Genomic DNA, 23,535 nt, shown 5'->3' with positions numbered 1-23,535 from the left:
GCCATGTGGAGATCTCTGGATATCAGGTTGACGACTGACATCTCCAGGGCCAGATTTAGGTTTGATGAGGCCCTAAGCTACTGAAGGTAATGGGGCGCTTTATATGTCCAGCTGTCCTTTGTCAACAATTGTCGGGTTTTTTGTGTTGAGTATATGGTATATGGTAATTTATGGACCTAATAGGTATCTAAAGCCATTGGCACATGTTGCCATGCAACCGGTCCATGCAGAATGCAGGCACCCTATATATAGAAATGAGCAAACCAGTGATTTTATTTCCCCCCCAAATTTTTAAAAATAAATTTTCCACATAACAAATATGACATAGAAAAAAGAAAAGAATACACACAAAGAAAACACAATACAATGTTGAACAAAACCAAAACGGGATCTTAAACACATATCCCTTAAAGAAAAAAACCCAATTCTCTTACATTGTTAACTGACCTCCTCAGATCCCTCCCTTCTGAATTTCATTATATCTGCAGGTAACAGCTCTCCAATAACATTCTTAACTAAAATTAATTCCAGCAATTAACTATCTTATTCTCATTTCCTACTATTCTAAATCTAATTTACAATCATATCCTAATTTAATCCTAGGCCTATTTGGAACTTTCAATTGACTCCTAATTATTTATATTACAATATTTATTCAAATAATCCTTAAATTTCTTCCAGTCCTCTTGATATTCCTCTTCTTTCTGGTCGTGGATCCTTCCAGTCAGGTCGGCTAGCTCCAAAAAGTCCAACATCTTCCAGTGATATTTTAGGGAGCAGGTGGGGCCCATGACTTACATCACAGGAGTTGACACAACACAAAACACTGTTACACTATGTAGGCTTTATTTTATTTGTTTTTTATCTTATAGTGGTACCTCTAGATGCGAACGGGATCTGTTCCGGAGCCCCGTTCGGATCTAGAAGCAAACATAACCAGCAACGGCATGTCAGCGCACATGCATGTTGCTTTTCACCGCTGCACGTCATTTTGAGCATCTGCGCATGCGCAGAAACCCGGAAATAATGCGCTCCGTTACTTCCGGGTTGCCAGAGCGCAACTCGAAAGCACTCATCCCGAAGCACATTCAACCCGAGGTATGACTGTATTTTGGAAATGTACATCCAGTTTTTTTCCCCTTTAATTTTTTTGGGGCCCCCCCAAGAGAGTGGGGCCCTAAACTATAGTTTGTTTAGCTTATACAGTGGTACCTTGGGTTACATACGTTTCAGGTTACATTCGCTTCAGGTTACAGACTCCGCTAACCCAGAAATAGTGCTTCAGGTTAAGAACTTTGCTTCAGGATGAGAACAGAAATTGTGCTCTGGCGGCGCGGCAGCAGCAGGAGGCCCCATTAGCTAAAGTGGTGCTTCAGGTTAAGAACAGTTTCAGGTTAAGAACGGACCTCCGGAACGAATTAAGTACTTAACCCGAGGTACCGCTGTACATAAATCCGGCACTGATTCTTCAGCATGATGCTGTGCTGTTGCACAGCGGAGAGGGTAGGCGCCAGAAGAGAGCGCACTCTGCACATGGTCAGGGGCGCCCTTCCCCGCGCTTCCCTTCGAAGTTCTTCTTTCTCTCGGCGCGAAGGCCAGTCCCAGGATCTCCTCGGGCGAGGTCTCCGCCCCGCACCCCATCCCACCCCACCCCGGGCGGCCCTTTGCCTCTCACCTTCCCGCTGGGGGGCGGGGCCGAGGGAGGGCGCGCCCCTCCCGCCCCGCCAGGTGCCCTTTTTAACGGGCTGCCGAGGCGCCCGGGCGCCGATTGCGCAGCGCCATGCCGAGCCCGGGAGACGGCGGAGGATCGCGACGCAGGAGCAGCGGCCGGCAACATGCGCCCGCCGGAGAAGCCTCTGCTGCTGCTGCCGCCGCCGCCCTTGCGCGTCTCGGTCGCCGCGGCCGCTTGCTGCCTGCTGCTCCTGCAGGTGGACGCCTATTTCGGGTCAGCGGCGCTTCGCTTCCCCCCCTTTTGCGCGATCGGGCTTGCTCAGACTTTCCGCATGCAATTTCCCTTACATTTCCCCTTCCCCAATTTTTGGTGAGATTTCCCCTCCCTTTTTTGCACTTTCACGCCTTTTTTGTCTGTTGTTTCTCTTTTTTGTATAATTTTGCATTATTATTTTCTGTTTTACATTTTGAAATGTGCATTTAAACAACCTTAAAATATCAATGACTTGTTCTCTTTCCGTGGCTCATTTTGCATACATAAATCCCTGCATATTTTACATCAACTATTCAGTTTTTAGTCTCTTCCCCTTTTTTTGTGTGCAATCCCCGCTCTTCTGTTTTAAAGTTCCTTCCATTCCTGTGCGCAAGTTCTACCTTTTCCTTCTCGTTTTGCTTTGCTTTTCCTCCCTTAGCTTTCGACTTTTCTTCACTTCCTCGCCCTGCTTTTCAAAGCTCACGCGCTCCTCTTCTCCACTTTGCATCTTGTTTTCGAAGGTCTTTTTCTTCGGTTAGCCAATCTGCTGGGTTAACTTGCCTTGTGGATTACAGCTTCACGACCTGGCTGCGATCCTAAACACACTTTAAGCCAGCCCCGCAGAATCCGGGATCCTGCTGCACACCAGCTGCTCGGTTGTTGCACATAGTTGAGACACTGGCTTGTGCACATGCACTGGGCAAATGTGGGATCATTGAAGGGTCCAGCTTCCTGGGTCCTGCATGCATTTTAGGGGGGTTGCAGAATGAGATTCTCTTCCTCCCCTCCTCCTGCCGCTGTTTAGTGAGCTTGTGTTTCCACTTGTAGCAGCAGCAAAAATCTCTTTCATCTGCAAAATGCACCGGAGCAATTGATAGAAAAGTGGTGTTGCTTTGCACAACAGCAATTTGGGGGTGGGAAGAGATCTGTCAGTGTAAATATTCAAGACTGGAGTTTTCAGTGCAGGCGATGTTTTCGTGCATGCATGTGTGAATGTAACTGTTTTTGCACAGAGGTTGATATTCGGATCTTTCCTTTCTCCATTTTTGCCTGTGAATTTGAAACTGCTTGCATTCAACCTGGTGATGTTCAGGGTTTGTATGACTGACATACATATTCTGGAGTTCGCTTGTCCCTGTTTATTTCTTTTTTTAAAAAAGAGCTTTATCCATAACTCATGAAGTATGGGTGAGTTTGTTCTGCTGTGCTTGGGGCGTAATATGCAGGTTGGCCTTGTGGAGTGGGGAGACAAACCTCTTCATTATATTCATCATAGAATTATACAGTTGGAAGGGACCACAAAGGTTATCCAGCCCAGCCCCCTGTAATGCAGGAATCTTTTGCCCAACGTGGGATTTGAACCCATGACCTTTAAGATTAAGGGTCTCATTATTCTTCTCTGTATTTGAACAGGAGTCCTATGTTCTGGTTTAAGAAGGGAAATGCCCCATTTCAAGGCGGTCCCACGTGTCATCTTGCAATCAATTGCATATTTTATGTCTCTTAATCCACAAAGAGTTCTGCACATGCTTATCCTTCCCTGGTCTTTCCAGTAAACACAAGGATCACACGGATGCTGTTTTACAAAATCTGGGTTTGTACTGGAACGGGTGCAAAACTGAGGGATGGACATGTGTGTGCGTGCCTCTGTCTTGAAACGCAGTTGTGTGAAAATCTGGGTTTCTTAAGACTTGGATTTCAAGGGTGCATATTTGTGTGTTTGAAGTATCGAATGACTCTCCCGCTTTGGGGTGAAAAGCACGTGAGTTCCAGCTCTTGAAACGGAAAACTTATAGTCACAAACGTATTTGACACTGAGCTCCACTTAACTTGGCAATACTGTCTTAAGAGTAACATCCATGGGATTGTGCTGTCAACATTCCAATATTCCGAGGCGATAAACAGTGTATATCGAACCCTTCTTGATGACAACGTGTGGGATTCTTGTTTCGTTTCTCTCTTTTTGCTTTACATGCAAGTTTTGGCTTCTCAAAATGCAAGCTTCCAATTTGCAAAACTAAGTTCTTAACTCTGCACTGGCAAATGCAAGTGTTGCTGTGTTTTGATAAAGAAGAAATGGTGCTCAACTGCGGGCAATTTTTTTTTATAACGGTGGATAACAATATTTTTGCTGATCTTATTATTCTATATGTATTTACCTCTCAGTTCTGAGTTTGCACCTCTGCTTGAAATGTTGTTTCTTCCATTGCAAAAAAAAATCAAGCTTCCCTTTTTATAGTCTGAATTTTGAACAGTCAACTTCTACATCAGGTTAGATTAGAACATCATTGCTTCCCATCTCCCCCAAACAGAACGAGGGAGCTCAATAACACAAAATATAATTAGAATAGTCTCATTCTTCATTCGTAAGAAGGCCTAAAAAATGATTCAAATAGACACATGCTATGTGATCCATTCATTGGGGCTGGCTTCTGTGTTACGCCTGGATAAGTGCAGCCTTAGGGGAAATACTGAATCTAAGACTGCAACCTTATGCACACTTTAAATAATACTCATTGCTTCTTATTTCTGTGAGTAAATATACAAAATTCTGAGTTTCAAACTTGGCACCCCGGGGCTGAACCAGAAAAAACAACAACTTGTCAATCAGATTTCTGAGAAAGATGTACTTCACAAAGTCGGGAAAACACTAAGAACTAATTAGAATGTGAAATCTTGAATTTCAAAAGTTCAGAATTTTGAGGTGGATTCCATATGCATGTACAACGGTCATCTGCATTCCTTATACAGTGGTACCTCGGGTTACGTATGCTTCAGGTTACAGACGTGTCAGGTTATAGACTCTGCTAACCCAGAAATAGTACCTCGGATTAAGAACTTTGCTTCAGGATGAGAACAGAAATTGTGCTCCAGCGGCAGCAAGAGGCCCCATTAGCTAAAGTGGTGCTTCAGGTTAAGAACAGTTTCAGGTTAAGAACGGACCTCTGGAACGAATTAAGTTCTTAACCTGAGGTACCACTGTACAAAGGGATGTGGGTGGTGCTGTGGGTTAAACCACAGAGCCTAGGACTTGCTGATCAGAAGGTCGCGGTTCAAATCCCCGCGACGGGGTGAGCTCCTGTTGCTCGGCCCCTGCTCCTGCCAACCTAGCAGTTCGAAAGCACGTCAAAGTGCAAGTAGATAAATAGGGACCGCTCCAGTGGGAAGGTAAATGGCGTTTCCGTGCACTGCTCTGGTTCACCAGAAGCGGCTAAGTCATGCTGGCCACATGACCCGGGAGCTGTACGCTGGCTCCCTCAGCCAGTAAAGCCAGATGAGCGCTGCAACCCCAGAGTCATCTGCGACTGGACCTAATGGTCAGGGATCCCTTTACCTTTTTTACCTTACCACTGTACAAGGAACTTGTTTTGGCTGTGGGAAGTGATAAGAGTGCTCCTGAGTTTGTGCAAAATGCCTTTCCCTCACAGGCGAATGGTTCCACTCTGCCTCCACATACCGAGGATTCTTCAGGAGAAAGGTTTTGTGATTCCTGGGCAAGCTTGAGCATCTGAACCTTTTGCAAGCATGTGTACCATAAGATGCATCCCAGAGTGAAAAGCAAGCTTGAAAACTTAAACAACTGAATAACCCTCATCCTTAGATGCACAGTGAGGGTGGGTCACAATATGCACTTTCTCAATCAGAAGCCCAGGAATATAGCTGGCCATCCATTTTAAGGCCAAATGGATGAAATACTTCTGTTTGGGTGCTTTTCGCATCCTGTGTTTTCTTATCCTGCGAGCAGCACATGCCAGGAATTTATTATAACCTACTTCAGTGTAAGGGACATGGGTGGCGCTGTGGGTTAAACCACAGAGCCTAGGACTTGGCGATCAGAAGGTTGGCGGTTCGAATCCCTGCCATGACGTGAGCTCCCATTGCTCCCATTTCAACCTAGCAGTTCGAAAGCACGTCAAAGTGCAAGTAGATAAATAGGTACTGCTCCTGCGGGAAGGTAAGCGGCGTTTCCGTGCGCTGCTCTGGTTTGCCAGAAGCCGCTTAGTCATGCTGGCCACATGACCTGGAAGCTGTACGCCGGCCCCTTGGCCAATAAAGCGAGATGAGCACCACAACCCCAGAGTCGGTCACAACTGGACCTAATCTTCAGGGGTCCCTTTACCTTTACCTTACTTCAGTGGAGAGTCTTAGACTGGGAAACAGAGTATATACTGTATAGCATTCTTTTTAAAAAGAAAAAGGCAGAAAACAAATGCTCTCAAGCTGATCCTTACAATGGCAGGCCCAAACTATTGGTGTACAGTGTAAGATAGACGCCCCCCAGTGAGTTGGCAAGTCCCTGATTTCAAATCATAAATCCAATACAGTGGAACCTCAGTTTTTGAATGTAATCCATTCCAGAAGACCGTTCGGCTTCTGAAACGTTCGAAAACCGAGGATCAATGGGCTGGCTGCAAAGTCAATGGGGGGGGGGGGGGAGAAAACTCCCCAGAGGCCGTTCAACTTCCAAAAAATGTTTGAAAACAGAAGCAATTACTTCCGGGTTTTCGGCGTTCGGGTTCCAAATTGTTTGGCTTCCGAGATGCTCGAAAACCGAAGTTCCACTGTAATTAATCGCCTAAGGCCACCTAAGTTCGAGACCTGTGCTCTTCCAATACAGTGGTACCTTGGGTTACATACGCTTCAGGTTACATACGCTTCAGGTTACAGACTCCACTAACCCAGAAATAGTGCTTCAGGTTAAGAACTTTGCTTCAGGTTGAGAACAGAAATCGGGCTCCGGTGGCACGGCGGCAGCAGGAGGCCCCATTAGCTAAAGTGGTGCTTCAGGTTAAGAACAGTTTCAGGTTAAGAACGGACTTCCAGAACGAATTAAGTACTTAACCCGAGGTACCACTGTATGGGACAAATAATACAGTGGTACCTCGCAAGACGAATGCCTCGCAAGACAAAAAAACTCGCTAGACGAAAGGGTTTTTTGTTTTTTGAGCTGCTTCGCAAGACGATTTTCCCCACAAGACAGAAACGTCTTGCAAGTTTGTTTCCTTTTTCTTAACACCGTTAATACAGTTGCGACTTGACTTCGAGGAGCAACTCATAGCACGCGGTGTGGTAGCCTTTTTTGAGGTTTTTAAAGACTTTGGTGATTTTTGAAGCTTTTCCAAAACTTTCCCGACACCGTGCTTCGCAAGACGACAAAAATCGCAAGACGACAAAACTCGCGGAACGAATTAATTTCGTCTTGCGAGGCACCACTGTACTGGCCTGCCATTCTAAAGGGCTGTTGTTGTAAGGATTAATTTCTGCGAAATACTTGATAAGTGCTAAATGTTAAGTTTTGTAGTGCCTGCTCAGCAGAGAAACGCTCATAACCAGGCCTTTTTTTCCAGCTGGAACTAAGTTTCGGCACCTCTCAGGTGGGTGCCATTGCCATTTTAAGAGGACATAAACATGTAGGGCCAAGGAGGAGCCTTTCCTGTGTCTGAATTCTGACTCGTTTAAGTAGTATGTTAAGGAAGTGGTGCACTTCCTTGATCACAAGAATCACGATGGTTTGTAGATGAGGATGTGTTGTAGTAAGCATTGGGTCAGACCTAGTGCTTTCGAGTTGTGCCTGAAAGCCAACAGAGCCGTCATAAACGCTGTTAACACAAGTACAAATTGCTCCTAGCATAACGAGCCTTTGGCTAATTAAGCAGTCTTTTAAACTATGTGTGTGGTGGGGTAGTGGTTATTGTTTCTGTTGGTTATTATGCTGTAGATTGTTGTGTTTTTACATTTAAACTGTGATCTTCGGATGAAGGGCGTTAAAAAAATAAAATAAAAGAAACACTGCCCCCCATCAAACCTGAATTTTTGCAGATAAAACAGCCTTTGATGGCCTGGAGAAAAGTGATAGCGCTTGCTCTTGTTACACAAATTGAATTGCTGCTTAATGACACAAGAGAGGAGAGAGGCTGGTGAAAAAAAGCAGGCAACTTTCTCCTGACAACTCATCTCCTTTTTAAGCTCAGAGGTTGAGTTCTCTCCATAGCTGAGATAGAAGAAGCTTTGCTCAACTTGATGAAACCTGCTTCTTTTGCATTTAAAGCTACCGCACAACTCTAGAAGTACCTGGGCATCATTTCCCTGGACTTAGTACAGATTGTAAACCTAGGTCCCCCCCCCCCAAAAAAAATACCTTGTATGTAAGTTTTGGAGGACTGGGGGATTCACAGTCAATCCTTTTGTTTAAACCTATTTTCCTGGCTGCCCAAGTTCATATTTGCAACCACACAGGGCAGCATACTCACTAATACAAGACTCTTTAGGCACTGGGTGGTACGTACCTTCGTTTTACTCATAGCAGAACCATTGAAATCGTTGGACTAGACCAGCGTTTCCCAAACTTGGGTCTCCAGCTGCTTTTGGACTACAACTCCCATCATCCCTAGCTAACAAGACCAGTTGTCAGGCATGATGGGAACTGTAGTCCAAAAGCAGCTGGAGACCCAAATTTGGGAAACAGTGGACTAGTCCAACGACTAGACTAAAACTTGTTGAATACCACCCATTGCTCCTTACTCCTGAGCTCTCTTGTTCGTGTTTACCTGTTCTCTGTGGAAACCAGTGGCCTGAGACTTCTACTTTGCAGCGGGTTGGGCTGGATGACCCTTGGGGTCCCTTCGAACTCTACAATTCTATGATTCTATAATTTACTCACCTGTGAATCCTATCAACAATGCTGGATCCCAGTGTCCTCAGTTGTCCTCTTGTTTATGTGTAGGGATTGCCAGTGAAGACTATGGAATTCTGGAACTGGCAGTTCTTGAGAGCACATGTCACTTAGATTGGCATGTTGTTGTTTTTTCCTCTTTGAAGCGTCAAGTCCTAGCTCCCTGCCCATCAGTCTTCGCCAGCATGGCACCCTCTAGTTGTACTGGACTACAACTCCCATCAGTTCCAGTTAGCATGGCAGTCCTCATGTTGACATCCATCAGTCTTGAGAGACAATGGAGTACGCCTCTGGGGATGAAGTCAAACCGAAGGGAAAATATGTCAAAACAGGAGGGTTTCTCAAGAAGCTGCAGGGTATCTCTGGATTGTGGCTAATCTCAAACACCAGCAATGAAAGTGTGCTCTGGAGTTTGTGTTAAGTTTTAGACTCTGCCTGCACGTTGGCATCGTGTTGTGTTTTTTCAGAGTCTGGGTGCTCCCCTTCCCAGATTTGATAGTCCCTGCTCAATACTGTTGGAGCACCTGTTTCGTTCGTTTTTTTAATTTTTGTGGGCTGGGGAGAGCGGCCCTAGCAGGGTCAGAAGCCGCTTTTAATTGCAGGGAAATTCCTGGAATGGACAGGATACCGAATGGGATTTTTCTCCTTTCAGGAAGTGTACACACACACAAACAAACACACACTCATCAGGACTTCTACTAAGCAAGAAGAGGCAATATTCCCTTTTCCTTCCAGCTATCATTTCCTTGACACAAAACAAATATTGATTATTGCCTTAGGTGCCTTATTGCCTTTGGTTGTTTAAGCAACTTAAGGGAGCAGCAGCCTCGCGACAGCTGCCTGCCTTTAGTTTTCAGAACATTTCACCCAGCTGTTTGTCAGAAACGGTGCGTTGGTCTTCAGACGGTCGTTTTGTGGGGAACTCTTACTAGGGGTTTCTCGGCCGCAACAAGATACTGAGTAACGGCAGGTGATCTTCCGTGAACTTGTCCATTCTTCTCCTGCCATGCTCAGATGCAGGATGTTCTGGGCACCTGTGTTGCGTTCTCAGTACCTGAAGAGTGATGAGGATGCCTTTTAATCCTGACCAGCACTCTCTCTGTCTGACAAACTTGCTGAGGTTGCAAAGTAGCTAAAGGTAAAGGGACCCCTGACTGTTAAGTCCAGTTGCGGACGACTCTGAGTGGGAGCCGGCATTTGTCCACAGTCCATGTGGCCAGCATGACTAAGCTGCTTCTGGCGAACCAGAACAGTGCACAGAAACACCGTTTATCTTCCCGCCGGAGCGGTACCTATTTATCTACTCACACTGGTGTGCTTTCGAACTGCTAGGTGGGCAGGAGCAGGGACTGAGCAACGGGAGCTCACCCACTGAGCCCCTTGGGCTTGTCGATCAGAAGGTCAGCAGTTCGAATCCCTGCAACGGGGTGAGCTCCCATTTCTCTGTCCCGGCTCCTGCCAACCTAGCAGTTCGAAAGCACACCAGTGCAAGTAGATAAATAGGTACTGCTGCGGCGGGAACATAAACGGTGTTTCCATGCACTCTGGCTTCTGTCACGGTGTCCCGTTGTGTAAGAAGCAGTTTAGCCATGCTGGCCACATGACCCAGAAATCTGTCTGCAGACAAACACCGGCTCCCTCAGCCTGAAAGTGAGATCGCCACAACCCCATAGTCGCATTTGACGGGACTTAACCGCCCAGGGGTCTTGTACCTTATATATAATAATTGGGGCAATCTATTCCAGTAACATCCAGCATGACTATCACCCTTGACACTTAGCTTGCTTTAGTAGGGCAAAACCACTGACTTGATCTCAAAAGGGAGCTAGTGGGATGGCCTGTAGTTTGATGTCAGAGCATCTTCTTTGTAGAAAACCCAAGACGGACTTTCTGTGCCCAGATCTCCCTATTCCCATCATGCACTGCAGTGCGGAGGCCTTGCAGCATCAACAGGCACTGCATTTTAGCCATTATTGTGGGGTGGCAGTCACCAATGGCGTTCGTGGGGCAGGAAAGAAATACAGTGGTACCTCGCTGAAATATACTCAGAGTCGCAAAGTGATTTCATGCTCTTTATTCAGCTCATAGTGGTGAGGAGGAATGAATGAATGTCCCCTCAAAGTATCTGCTTTATACACATTATTTACACAATGGGCTGCACATGATTGGCTAATTCCGGAATTCTACTGTAAGCCAATCAGGTTGTGGATTCACTTCTATCTGGAGCATGATTGGGTAGTTCCTGCCAACCAATCATACTGCTGCATTGTTCTAGGACCAATCAGACTGCTGCATTCTGAATCCTATTGTTCTAGGACCAATCAGACTGCGGCCTTTTGGATCCTATTGTTCTAGGACCAATCAGACTGCTGCAGTTTGGATCCTATTCAACTCAGTACATAACACTCGCGTTACATACGCTTCAGGTTACAGACTCCGTTAACCCAGAAATAGTGCTTCAGGTTAAGAACTTTGCTTCAGGATGAGAACAGAAATCGTGCTCCGGCGGCGTGGCAGCAGCGGGAGGCCCCATTCACTAAAGTGGTGCTTCAGGTTAAGAACAGTTTCAGGTTAAGTACGGACCTCCGGAACGAATTAAGTACTTAACCTGAGGTACCACTGTAATGGAGTTGGCACCTTGCCAGACAGCTCTGTTTCTCTGTTGTTTATTAAATTTGTATACTGCCCTATAGCAGCGTTTATAACGTAAAATCATAATATAAAAACACAAAATACTTAATAAAAACAAAAGCAACCCAATAACTCTCAATCCCCAACAGAGTTATAGACAACAGTGGTTAGGCTTTCCCGCCAGCCGAAGCTGATGGAAGGCACTCCGTGCCACTGAGGCCACCCGAGTCTCAGGTAACAGTAAAGGATCCAGGAACAACCCCAAGCTACTACTACCTTCCCATCAAAGAGCCTTTATGCTCGTGGGATTAAATGCCTTCCCCTCTACAGTGACCAAAGGTAGATTCTCACATACTCCATATCAAGCCCGTCTTGTGTGCCTGCAATCACAGAGTACCAGATTCAATGGATCACATTATCTTTGATTGCTCTCTACACAGTAGACCTCGCCAACTGATGCTGAGCAAAATGTTGGACCTCCGGCCTATAACTCCGAGAAGAAGTCAAATGAGGTTTCTCCTGGCAGATCGGGACAAAGATATTACTGTTTTAGTAGCTTCCTTTTTAGCCACAATTTTACCCAGAAGGGTTCCCAACGAACTATCCTTTCGGGGAACAGACAGGGCAAAGCAGAATATCTAAGTGCACACGATCATATTGTGACCTTATGGCCCTCAACAGATTCACCCTTGTCCTTTAATTATCCCAGTGACCTGAAATGTTTATACTACCTTGGCTCCCAGTATGTTTCCAAGCACAATTCAAAGTGTTGGTGCTGACCTTGAAAGCCCTAAATGGCCTTGGTCCAGTATACCTGAAGGAGCATCTCCACCAGCATAGTTCTGCCCGGACACTGAGGTCTAGCGCCGAGGGCCTTCTGGTGGTTGCCTCACTGCGAGAAGCCAAGTTACAGAGAACCAGGCAGAGAGCATTCTCGGTAGTGGCACCCGCCCTGTGGAACGCCCTCCCACCAGATGTCAAAGAGAACAACAACTACCAGACTTTTAGAAGACATCTGAAGGCAGCCCTTTTTAGGGAAGCTTTTAATGTTTGATGCATTACTGTATTTTAATACTTTGTTGGAAGCCGCCCAGAGTGGCTGGGGAAGCCCAGCCAGATGGGCGGGGTATGTATGTATGTATGTATGTATGTATGTATGTATGTATAAATATTATACAGTGGTAACTCGGGTTAAGTACTTAATTCATTCCGGAGGTCTGTTCTTAACCTGAAACTTCTTAACCTGAAGCACCACTTTAGCTTGATGGGGCTTCCTGCTGCCGCCGCGCTGCCAGAGCACAATTTCTGTTCTCATCCTGAAGCAAAGTTCTTAACCCGAGGTAATATTTCTGGGTTAGCGGAGTCTGTAACCTGAAGTGTATGTAACCTGAAGCATATGTAACCTGAGGTACCACTGTACTGTGGTGCCAATAAAGGTATTTGATTAGATAACCCCAAGCTATGAACCCGCTCCTTCAGAGGAAGTGTAACGCCATCAAGAGCAGGCAACGTCCCAGCGATCCGGTCTAGGGTACCACCCACAAACAGTGCTTCAGTCCTATCTGGATTGGGTTTTAGTTGGTTGGCTCTCATCATTATCGAGGCAAGACACCGGTCCAGCTCTTCCACTGCCTCACCTGCAGATGTAAAAGAGACGAAGAGATGAGTGACAGGGAAGGACGTCTGGATGCCTTGTTCAAGGGTCCTTGGAGTCCACTAAGCGTGTAGAAACAACTGTCTTCTTTTGGGGTGGGGCCTGTTTTACTTCCCGAACTGATAGAAACCTGGGAGTCAGATGGATGGAGTTGCAGGGAAAAGGACTGCAGCTGTATCAGGGTCCCACCCCGACCTAGGGCTAACGTCTCCTTGAAACTGCTACCATCTTGATTTGGTAGTTTGGAAATTTACTCGCTTAATGATTAACCATCACCGCCCACCGGCCGGAAGAAGAGTTCTGGAGAGCGGAGACGGTAGGAGCATTCCACTGCCGGGGTTGTGGAGGGAGGGCAAGCGATAAGCATCTCTCTGTTGGCTTGTTCTCCTAGTGCTGGAGGCCTTTTGGCTGCACGATGGCAAAGGCATGCTTGATAGATCACAGGTTCTATTGCACAGCATCTTCAGGGGACAAACTGTGTTGTGTCGGGTCCAGCAAGGGTCCGGCTTTCAGAATTGGCTTTTTGCATCGCAAAAGAAGCTGCTGACCACCAGTTACCCTACTAAAGGGAACATCGGGAGAGAAATGTAAAGGGCTTATGCTTTTCCTGCATGCCAAGACAAACCCGGGGCAAATTAATTGTTAAAAGGGGGGAATATGGTTTGTGTATTTGATTGCAGCAGAGATTATCTCCCATTTGGACTACTGCAATGCGCTCTATGTGGGGCTACCTTTGAAGGTGACTCGGAAACTGCAATTAATCAAGAATGCGGCAGCTACACTGGTGACTGGGAGTGGCCGCTGAGGCCATATAACCCCGGTCCTGAAAGATCTGCATTGGCTCCCAGTATGTTTCCGAGCACAATTCAAAGTGTTGGAGCTGACTTTAAAGCCCTAAACGGCCTTGGTCCAGTATACCTGAAGGAGCGTCTCCACCTCCATCATTGAGCCCGGACACTGAGGTCCAGCTCTGAGGGCCTTCTGGCGGTTTCCTCACTGCGAGAATGAGGTTACAGGGAACCAGGTAGAGGGCCTTCTCGGTGGTGGCGCCCGCCCTGTGGAACGTCCTCCTGTCACATGTCAAGGAAATAACTATCTGACTTTTAAAGGACATCTGAAGGCAGCCCTTTTTAGGGAAGTTTTTAATGTTTGATGTTTTATTGCGTTTTTAATATTCAGTTGGGGGCCACCCAGAGTGGCTGGGGAAACCCAGCCAGATGGGCGGGGTATAAATAATAAATTATGATGATGATGTAGCGGGCTTGTGCGTTTCAACCCTTCCCCCCACCCTCACAGGTTTTTCAATCCCTGCTCCCAAGCTGCTTTCTCACTTATGGGAATAAAATATGGGGACTGTCTTTTGGTTCTTTTGCAGATGGCAAAGCAAGTTTGCTGGGGGTCGGGGGGGGGGGGTTAATTGCAAAAAAAAGCCTGTAGCGAAAAGGAACAAATTTTGCAGACCTGAAGGCTATGCGTTTCATTTTAGACTTTTAAAATTTATTTATAGGACCAATCGTAGATCTTTTCATTCGTAGCTTGGCTCAGGGTTTCGCTGCTGATCACAGTTGTTATTGTGCTGGCTGTATGCTGGTGTTGTTCTCTTTAATTGGTGAGAGGGATGAGATTGGTGACAGCGCTGGGCCCTGGTTTAAGATTAAGCAAAGCCTTGGGGTTGAGGGAAGGAGTGGCCGGCAGATGTGTGTTAACTTTATTGGCTGAGTTGTTGCAATAATTTCCATTGTTGGTGTTAAAGGAGTGGTGTCCTGCATGAGTAACTGATATTTCCTCCCTAACTTTTCAGTCTCGTTGGCCAAATACTTTCTTCCTCTCAACTAGGACAATGTAAAACTTGTGCAGTCACAGATACCTGGTTCGGATTCAATAGACGCTTGTCGGTGATGTTCAGTATTAATAAGCAGCAAAGGCTGGGAAGACACCAAGAAGGCCAATTTATTATATTTATAACATCACTCACAACATGTCCCAGACTCCCCAAGGAAGCTAACAACAGGATAAAAGCTATTCATAACACCAGTTAAATATCAAGCACAGGAGCCAGTAAAATTACGAGGAAAAACGACCAAAAGAGGAAGAGGGCAGCATAAAAGCCAACCGGCAATGAGGTCAAAGGTCTGACAAAACCGATGGTGCAATGCCATAAAGGAGGAGCAACATCCTGGGGCAAGGAGTTCCATAGGTGAAAAGGTGCTTTCTAACATTCCTGCCAATTACCAGAAAGGTGTAACAAGTATGCAGGAGAACTTCCATAGCTGGCCTTAGTAGAGGGGCAGGTTGTATTGGAGAAGAAAATCCTTTAGGTATCCTGGTCCCAAGCCATACAGGGATTTAAAGCTAACAAGCTTGTGTCTAGAAATCTTTCGGGATTGGTTCCTAAACCAAGCTGTGCTTAAAGCCCTAGCAATTGTGTTTTGCTTGCAGAAGTTGGCAGCTTCCATCCATGTGTTGATGTCGACCTGTCTTGATTTGACTTAAGACGTATGTGAGTCTAGCCATGCTCTGGGCTATCCTATCCAGAAAAGAGCTGCTATCGATCAATGTAGACAATACGCAGCTAGACGGAACAATGGTCGGACTCTGTATAAGGTAACTTCCTATGTTCCTAGGTGTTTTGGGTCCCACCCATATTTTGTATGATATCAGGAGGCATTCTTGGCCTGTAGATACATCTTCAACAAACCATGTAGGTACCACCTCATGGGAGTCAGTTGGAGGGTTGCAATTTGGTTATATTTTTTCCTCCTCTAGCTCTTAATACAGTGGTGCCCCGCAAGACGAATGCCTCGCAAGACGAAAAACCCGCTAGACGAAAGGGTTTTCCGTTTTTCGATGCGCTTCGCAAGACGATTTTCCCTATGGGCTTGCTCTGCAAGACAGAAACGTCTTGCGAGTCTTGTGATTTTTTTCACTTTCCCCCCCTTTTTCTAAGCCGCTAAGCCGCTAATAGCCGCTAAACCGCTAATAGCGCTAAGCCGCTAAGCCGCTAATAGGGTTGCTTCGCAAGACGAAAAAACCGCAAGACGAAGAGACTCACGGAACGGATTATTTTCGTCTTGCGAGGCACCACTGTACCAAATATTTCCTTTAACTAGCTCCTCACAAGCCCTCAAACTCAGCTTTTTATTTTTTAATAATATTTTAGGGTGTTTTTTTTCCATATAGAAAGTGAATTTGTTACTCGACAATTACATTCCGATTCAAGAAAACTAGTGACTTCCCGCTCACGCGACATCGATGTTTATAACCTGAATTACATAGAATTGTGTTTTAAGGTTCCATTTTACCTAATTTCATCTTCTCAACCACGTTTCTTAATATATTCTGCTATTTTCTTACACTTCAAACCCTGCTGTGGTCTTCATACATGGGAAATAACTTTTGATATAGACTAGAAAGGGTTTCCAGTCCTCTTTAAAAGGTTCTAAATTTGTATCTTTTATCAGCGCCGTCAACTTTGCCGTCTCTGGATATTCCAAGATTTTCATCAAACATTCTTCCTTGGAGGGTGTTCTCTCCTCCCATTTCTCAGCATAGAGGATCCTTGCCACTGTAGTCACGTACATAAATACTGTCAAAGCTTTCTTTGGGAGTTCATTCTGGATACTATTCAAGCCTTGCAGTAGTAATAATAATAAGTGCTTTTTTCTTTAAAAAATGTCTAGGGGTGCTCTCATTTTCCTACTCATATTGAAATACTGCCCCTCAATGAGGCCAAACTTAGATTCACAAAAATGTTTAGGAGTATGCGTCTCCCCAGAAAAAGTGCGCTGATAATAATAATAATAATAATAATAATAATTCATTCTTCTGCATATCGGAGCCAGTGTGCATCTTGGGAGCACTGCACACAGAGAGCTTTCCTAGTTCATCTTGGCCTGCTGTAATTTTCAGTGGAATCGGTTCACCCATTCCCTTGCCATTCGTCAAACGGATAACCACTTGATTTCTTACTTGCATGTGTGAACCAGACCTGTACACACCTGGGAGACACCCCGGGGACGGGTATATTATTGGTGGTTTGCCAATGTTAACTTGTTGTTGTTGTTGTTGTTTAGTCGTTTAGTCGTGTCCGACTCTTTGTGACCCCATGGACCAGAGCACGCCAGGCACCTCTGTCCTCCACTACCTCCCGCAGTTTGGTCAAACTCATGCTGGTAACCTCGAAAACACTATCCAACCCTCTCGTCCTCTGTCGTCCCCTTCTCCTTGTGTCCTCCATCTTTCCCAGCATCAGTGTCTTCTCCAGGGAGTCTTCTCTTCTCATGAGGTGGCCAAAGTACTGGAGCCTCAGCTTCAGGATCTGTCCTTCCAGTGAGCACTCAGGGCTGATTTCCTTAAGAATGGAGAGGTTTGATCTTCTTGCAGTCCATGGGACTCTCAAGAGTCTTCTCCAGCACCATAATCCAAAAGCATCAATTCTTCGGCGATCAGCCTTCTTTATGGTCCAGCTCTCACTTCCATACATCACTACTGGGAAAACCATGGCTTTAACTATACGGACCTTTGTTGGCAAGGTGACGTCTCTACTTCTCAAGATGCTGTCTAGGCCTGTCATTGCCCTTACAGCAATGTTAACTTACAGCAGGGAAGTAGCTGTTGCTGCTTCTGCTCTGTTTAAGGCCATGATTCTTTCTTCTACCCTTCAGCCTGACTGGGAAGGAAGCGCTAACTCAGTTTCCTCTGCTGGGGCCCTCGACCAACCCTGCCCACTGGAAGGCTCACCTGAAGCAATGCGACCTGCTTCGCTTATCCCGTAAGCAGAAAAGGCTTTGCCGCCGAGAGCCAGGCCTGGCCGAGACCCTACGGGATGCCATCCGTCTCGGGGTTGTGGAATGCCAGTATCAGTTTCGCAACGAGCGCTGGAATTGCAGTCTGGACGGACGAGCCGACCTTCTGAAACGAGGTACGAGTGCTTGCTTGTTGGTCAGCTTCCGAAAATTGGGGTGGGGAAAAAAATCTAGGCTTTCTCCGTTTGGGTCTTCCCCCTTCTCCTCACCCTCCAACGCCATCATGGAAGAAAGAAAAACAAACCAGGGTAGAGGTTCTAAGGTTTGCACTTCTGAACACCTTATGGCCAGAGTCAATCAAGTGATAATGTAGAACCCCCTGTGAAAACCTTTGTCAGGCTTGTTCGCTACTCTGAGCAACTTAGGTACCTGCTGCTGTTAAAAAACAGTTGCTTATTTGTTGCGTTTCTATCCTACTTTTTTTTTTCGGGACGCGGGTGGCGCTGTGGGTTAAACCACAGAGCCCAGGGCTTGCCGATCAGAAGGTCGGCGGTTCGAATCCCCGCGATGGGGTGAGCTCCCATTGCTTGGTCCCTGCTCCTGCCAACCTAGCAGTTCGAAAGCACATCAACTACAAGTAGATAAATAGGTACCACTCCAGCGGGAAGGTAAACGGCGTTTCCATGCACTGCTCTGGTTCGCCAGAAGCGGCTTAGTCATGCGGGCCACATGACCCGGAAGCTGTACGCCAGCTCCCTCGGCCAATAAAGCGAGATGAGCGCCACAACCCCAGAGTCGGTCACGACTGGACCTAATGTTCAGGGGTCCCTTTACCTTTACCTTTATCCTACTTTTTGCTTCAAGGATATTATTATTATTATTATTATTATTTATACCCTGCCCATCTGAGCGGCTCCCAACAGAATATTAACAGAATATTAAAAATAGAATTAAACATTAAAGACTTCCCTAAACAGGGCTGCCTTCAGATGTCTTCTAAAAGTCAGTTGTTTATTTCCTTGACATCTGATGGGAGGGCTTTCTACAGGGCGGGCGCCACTACCGAGAAGGCCCTCTGCCTGTTTCCCTGTAACCTCACTTCTCGCAGTGAGGGAACCACCATAAGGCCCTCGGAGCTGGAGCTCAGTGTCTGGGCTGAACAATGGGGGTGGAGATGCTCCTTCAGGTATACTGGGCCGAGGCCATTTAGTGTGGCATATATGGTTCTCCCACTCTTCATGTAATCCTCACAGAAACCCTGCAAGGTACGTTAAGGTTAGGCTTGCCCAAGGTCGCACAGTGAGCTTCATGCCCAAGCGGGATTTGAACCCGGGTTTCCCAGTTTGTAGTCGGGACACCCTTGCCATTCTTCCACACTGGCTTTCCTACTCTTTCTTACTTCCTTTTCTCTGGGTTCCCTGGCTTCCTCTCCCTCAGGTTTCAAGGAAACGGCCTTCCTGTACGCGGTGTCCTCGGCAGCTCTGACCCATTCCCTCGCGCGGGCCTGCAGCGCTGGGCGCATGGAGCGCTGCACCTGTGACGACTCTCCGGACTTGGAGAACCGCAAGGCGTGGCAGTGGGGAGTGTGCGGAGACAACCTCAAGTACAGCACGAGGTTCCTGAAAAACTTCCTGGGCCAGAAGAAGGTTGGGAAAGACCTGCGCGCCAAGGTGGACATCCACAACACAAACGTGGGCATCAAGGTGAGGACAGAGGAACCTGTTGTAAACAAAAATGCCCTTTTCCCTTATGGGGTATCCAAGAGCCCATATAGAGTCCTTACATAGGTTCCCCATTGGTAGGAGAAAATAACAGAGGCCAACCAGAGAATATTGAGAAGCAAAGCAACTAGTAAGCTTGATCTTTATTGATCTGTTGCAACAGGGTGCTCCCCTCACACGCAGGAGAGAAGAGGAACCCTGAAAAATGGCGTGCAAGGCCTTATAAAGACTTTTGAAATTGCAGCCCTGTAGATCAAGACCACCCCCAGAAACATCATACATACATCACAGAAGGGGTGTAACCTAAGACCACCCCTCAGATACATCATACATACATCACAGAAAAGGTGGTCTAAACAGAAATTTGAATGTTGTTTTTCTCCTGTCGTTGTTTATCTCCTGTCCGGCAGGTTACTTGATTGGATTGTCTGGGTAGCCTGGCCAGTCTTTTGTAATGATAAATACTTAGTTCCTGGGCCAGGTCACAGGCTCACACCCTATTCAAACACAGATATACCCTTAAGACAGGATTTGTGAAGGGAAAGACAATGGGGAGGCTTTTCCATTTTCCTTTGACCTTGCAGAGAAAACATTTGGTCAGTTTGGGAATCAAAATGGTTCCAGGTCCGTCTTCCTGTGCTGATCTATGTATGTGCTTGGTTGGTACACTTATGAACATTTAACATATATCTAAGACCTCAAAATTCCTATCACAAACCACACAATTTGCCGAGAGAGAGAGAGAGAGAGAGAGAGAGAGAGAGAGAGAGAGAGAGGAGTAGCAAAAGCAGATTGTCCCTGGTTATCCCCAATCTCCAGCCTGCACCTCAAGAGCCAAGCTGGGCCCTGGAATGCCATATCTTTGTCTTTCCCTGAGAACTAATGTTCCATGCTGTGTGCCTTTCACAGTTGCACGGCGCAGATGTGTATTAAGCAATGGGACACTAGAGCTTTGCTTTGGAGAGTCCCAACTCTCTGCCTCAGAGGTGGGGAATCATTTTTCATGGTGGGGACAATGTTTACCACATGGGGAACCTTTCAAGGGACACATGCTAGTGGTGGGCAGGGTCCAGAAAAAGGGACACGTGGGCTTCGTACAGTTAGGTTGCACATGAACGTCCGAGGTTTTATTTTGTTTTACATCTGTTGAAAGCTGCCCAGAGTGGCTAGGGCAACCCAGCCAGAGTATGGAGGATAAAAACAATAAAATTATTATTATAAAGAGACAACACAAGAAATAAAGATAATAACAAAAATGGAAAAAATAAAGAGGACTTCCATTCAACTGTAAGTAGATTTTAAAAAAACAAATACAGTCATACCTTAGTTCTCAAACGGAATCTATTCCGGAAGTCCGTTCGGCTTCTGAAAACATTCAAAAACCGAAGCGTGGCTTCCGATTGGTTGCAGGATCTTCCTGCACCCAATCGGAAGCTGCGTCAGGACGTTCAGCTTCCAAAAAACGTTACTTCTTACTTCTCGGTTTGCGGCATTCGTGAGCCAAAACGTTCGAGTCGCAAGGCGTTTGAGAACCGAGGTACGACCGCAAAAGAGTGTGCAACTGTTCAGTGGCCTCGCGATTTCCCCCTTTATTCCCTCACAGTGTTTTGGCTTTCCACTCGCGACCCTAGCAAATGCCTGTCTTTCTCTCCCTCCCACAGGCCGTGAAGAACGGCCTCAAGACCACGTGCAAATGCCACGGGGTTTCTGGCTCGTGTGCCGTGAGGACCTGCTGGAAGCAGCTGTCGCCTTTCCACGAGACGGGGAAGCTCCTCAAGCTCCGCTACGACAGCGCCGTCAAGGTCTTCAGCGCCACCAACGACGCGGTGGGCCAGTCGGAGCTGGCAAGCCCCCAGCCCCACAACCACATGCCGAAAGTCCCCGCCGGCCCACGCCCCACCGACTTGGTTTACATGGAGGACTCTCCCAGCTTCTGCCGGCCCAGCCGGTACTCGGTGGGCACGGCCGGGAGGACGTGCTCCCGGGAGGCAAACTGCGACAGCATGTGCTGCGGCCGGGGCTACAACATCCAGACGCGCATGGTGACCTTCTCCTGCCATTGCCAGGTGCAGTGGTGCTGCTACGTCGAATGCCAGCAGTGCATGCAGGAGGAAGTGGTTTATAGCTGCAAGCAGTGAGACGCAGGCGCTGGCAAGTCTTGCGGGGAGACCGGCCTGCTCCTCTTTGGACCACACGGAAGGCTGGCAGCTCAACTTTGTTCTCTCCTTTGCATCAGATATGGAAGTTCGCAAGGGGTGGGACTTGTAAGCTGCAGGAGTTCTGCAGCCCTGGATTTTACGGTTCTGTGGACCAGCAGCCAATCTCCAGGACTGCCTCTGCTTTGGGAAGGCCGGCACCAAGAAAAGAGACAAGGACCTATTCTCGTAAGATATCTAAGGAGCTGCCTTGTGTTGTCCATCTAGCCTAGCCCAGGACTCTTGGCTGGGAGTGGTTGCCTGAGGTCTTGCACAAGGGGTCTTCCCCAGCCAAATTTTCTAAATGGCAAATGACACTGGAACCTGAGCTGTGCAAAGCATGGACCAAGCTGCCAGAACTTCTCTAGAGCAAGCCCCAAGGGTCTGGTTTAAGGCAGGGGTCTTGAGTCGCAGCTAGCCCGGGAATATCTGTTTCGATGAACTTCCAGGAGGGTGAATGGATGGGTTTTCCACGGCCACAACGCAGCATTTTCTTTGAACCATGTGCCCCTTTCTGGGTAGCGCTGTAGTCTTTGGTCACAGCACCAGCTTCGGCCGATGGCACCCTTGGGCAGCTGCTGCAGCCCCGCCAGCAGGGCCCACTGCTGATTTCTACCCCGGTCTCCCTTTAGAGAAGCAGCTGAGTGCCTCCATTTAAAGCTTCCACAATGCCTGGTGTAACGTCGCTTGAGGTCATTGTGAGAAATCTAAACGGTTGCCCCTAGCTGGCCGGCGCTCGATTCAGGCTACTGTTGCTGCCAGGACTCATTTGAGGTGTCTTATATGAGAAGGCACTTTGTCGTGCCCCACCAAAATTTGGACCTGACCCTGCGTGGCCCCACACAACCTGCTCAAAGGGGAACTGGGCTGTGCACCCCCAGGGGTAAGCATGGTCTTTGGTTCTGCCCTTCAGTGGATTAGGGGTGAGTTGTGGGGCATCACACCTGAGAAGGCAGAGATGAGGTGCTGCGTTCTTAAGGGACCCGAGGACAAAGAGGAGGAGCAGAGAATTCAGGAAGTGCGAATGGACGAAGGCCAGCACCTGCCTCCATTTTGTTAGGCTAAAATTTGGGGGAAGAAGAAGAAAACTCTCATAGCTTGAATTTGCAAATAGAAGCATCTATTGGGCAATGACGGGGGGCAAACCTAGGAATGTGGACCCTATTTCCAGTGGAACTATTTATAGTTGCGGGCGAGGGTAGATGGACAGGTCCACTTGTTTTTATGTGAAATGAGCAAAGAGTTAAAGCGGCTAAGGACTGGGCAGCTTCCATGACAGGTCTGTCTGTAAGCCTGGGTCAAACATACTTGCTTTCTTTCATGTGATTTTCTTGGTGTGTGTGTGTGTGTGTGTGTGTTTAAAAAGAGTGTTTTATTGCATTGCTTAGATGCCGCTCATCATTCATTGCCCTCACAGCCCTTGGCCTCAGCTGCCCACACTACTGGTGTGGTTTTTTTGGTCACTTGGCTGTAGCGGCTTGTGTTATCTTCATTAGTGTCATAATGCTAAACTGGATGTGATGTCGCAGCAAGAAAGGAACAAAACGGACCAAAAATCCAATATCTGGAGGAAGGAGCCAGCTTAATGCTGTTTTTACTTCAGCTTGATTCTGGGGTTGTTGTTTTTTGCCTTCTCTGCGGCAGAAGTAATAACTACCCATAGAAAACAACAGAGAAATCTTTACTTTTTGTGTAGCTGCGGTTGGGCGGTAACGTTGCTGCTCGGGTAACTAAAAAGATGGGAGTTTTTGTTTTGTTTTTTAAAAAACTTTGGTCTTATGTAACATTTTTTTAAAGGTTCATAAATATATATATATAAAATTATCCTTCCAATGCTAATAAAATCCATCATTTCTATCCCCATATTCTGGGGGGGAATGGGGGCTGTGGCTAAGGGAGCCTGGCTTACACCAGCCCTGCAAAGTATTAAAGTTTGATGGCCATATTGGGGGGGGGGAGTGGGACAAGTGTATGGCGGCCTTTGTCGACTTG

General features: G+C 46.9%; 1 protein-coding gene across 1 annotated transcript; it reads left to right on the top strand.

Moving 5' to 3' along the window:
• The first annotated feature begins 1,713 nt into the window (after window positions 1-1,713).
• Window positions 1,714-23,298, top strand: WNT9B (Wnt family member 9B). The gene is made up of 4 exons (XM_028703047.2): window positions 1,714-1,945; window positions 17,547-17,803; window positions 19,065-19,330; window positions 21,010-23,298. Exons 1-4 carry the CDS (start codon window positions 1,836-1,838, stop codon window positions 21,484-21,486), a joined length of 1,110 nt encoding a protein of 369 aa, XP_028558880.2. The 5' UTR covers window positions 1,714-1,835; the 3' UTR covers window positions 21,487-23,298.
• Window positions 23,299-23,535: the final 237 nt, after the last annotated feature.

Source organism: Podarcis muralis, chromosome 13 (assembly GCF_964188315.1).
Source record: "Podarcis muralis chromosome 13, rPodMur119.hap1.1, whole genome shotgun sequence".
Lineage (NCBI taxonomy): Eukaryota > Metazoa > Chordata > Lepidosauria > Squamata > Lacertidae > Podarcis > Podarcis muralis.
This window is presented reverse-complemented; position numbering and strand designations above follow the sequence as displayed.

Bases quoted from the DNA above. Each gene is read 5' to 3' on its own strand.
- WNT9B (XM_028703047.2), top strand. From the start codon at position 1,836: ATGCGCCCGCCGGAGAAGCCTCTGCTGCTGCTGCCGCCGCCGCCCTTG. The intron at 1,946-17,546 runs GTCAGCGGCGCT...TCTACCCTTCAG, and splicing joins CAGGTGGACGCCTATTTCGG to CCTGACTGGGAAGGAAGCGC. The intron at 17,804-19,064 runs GTACGAGTGCTT...CCTCTCCCTCAG, and splicing joins AGCCGACCTTCTGAAACGAG to GTTTCAAGGAAACGGCCTTC.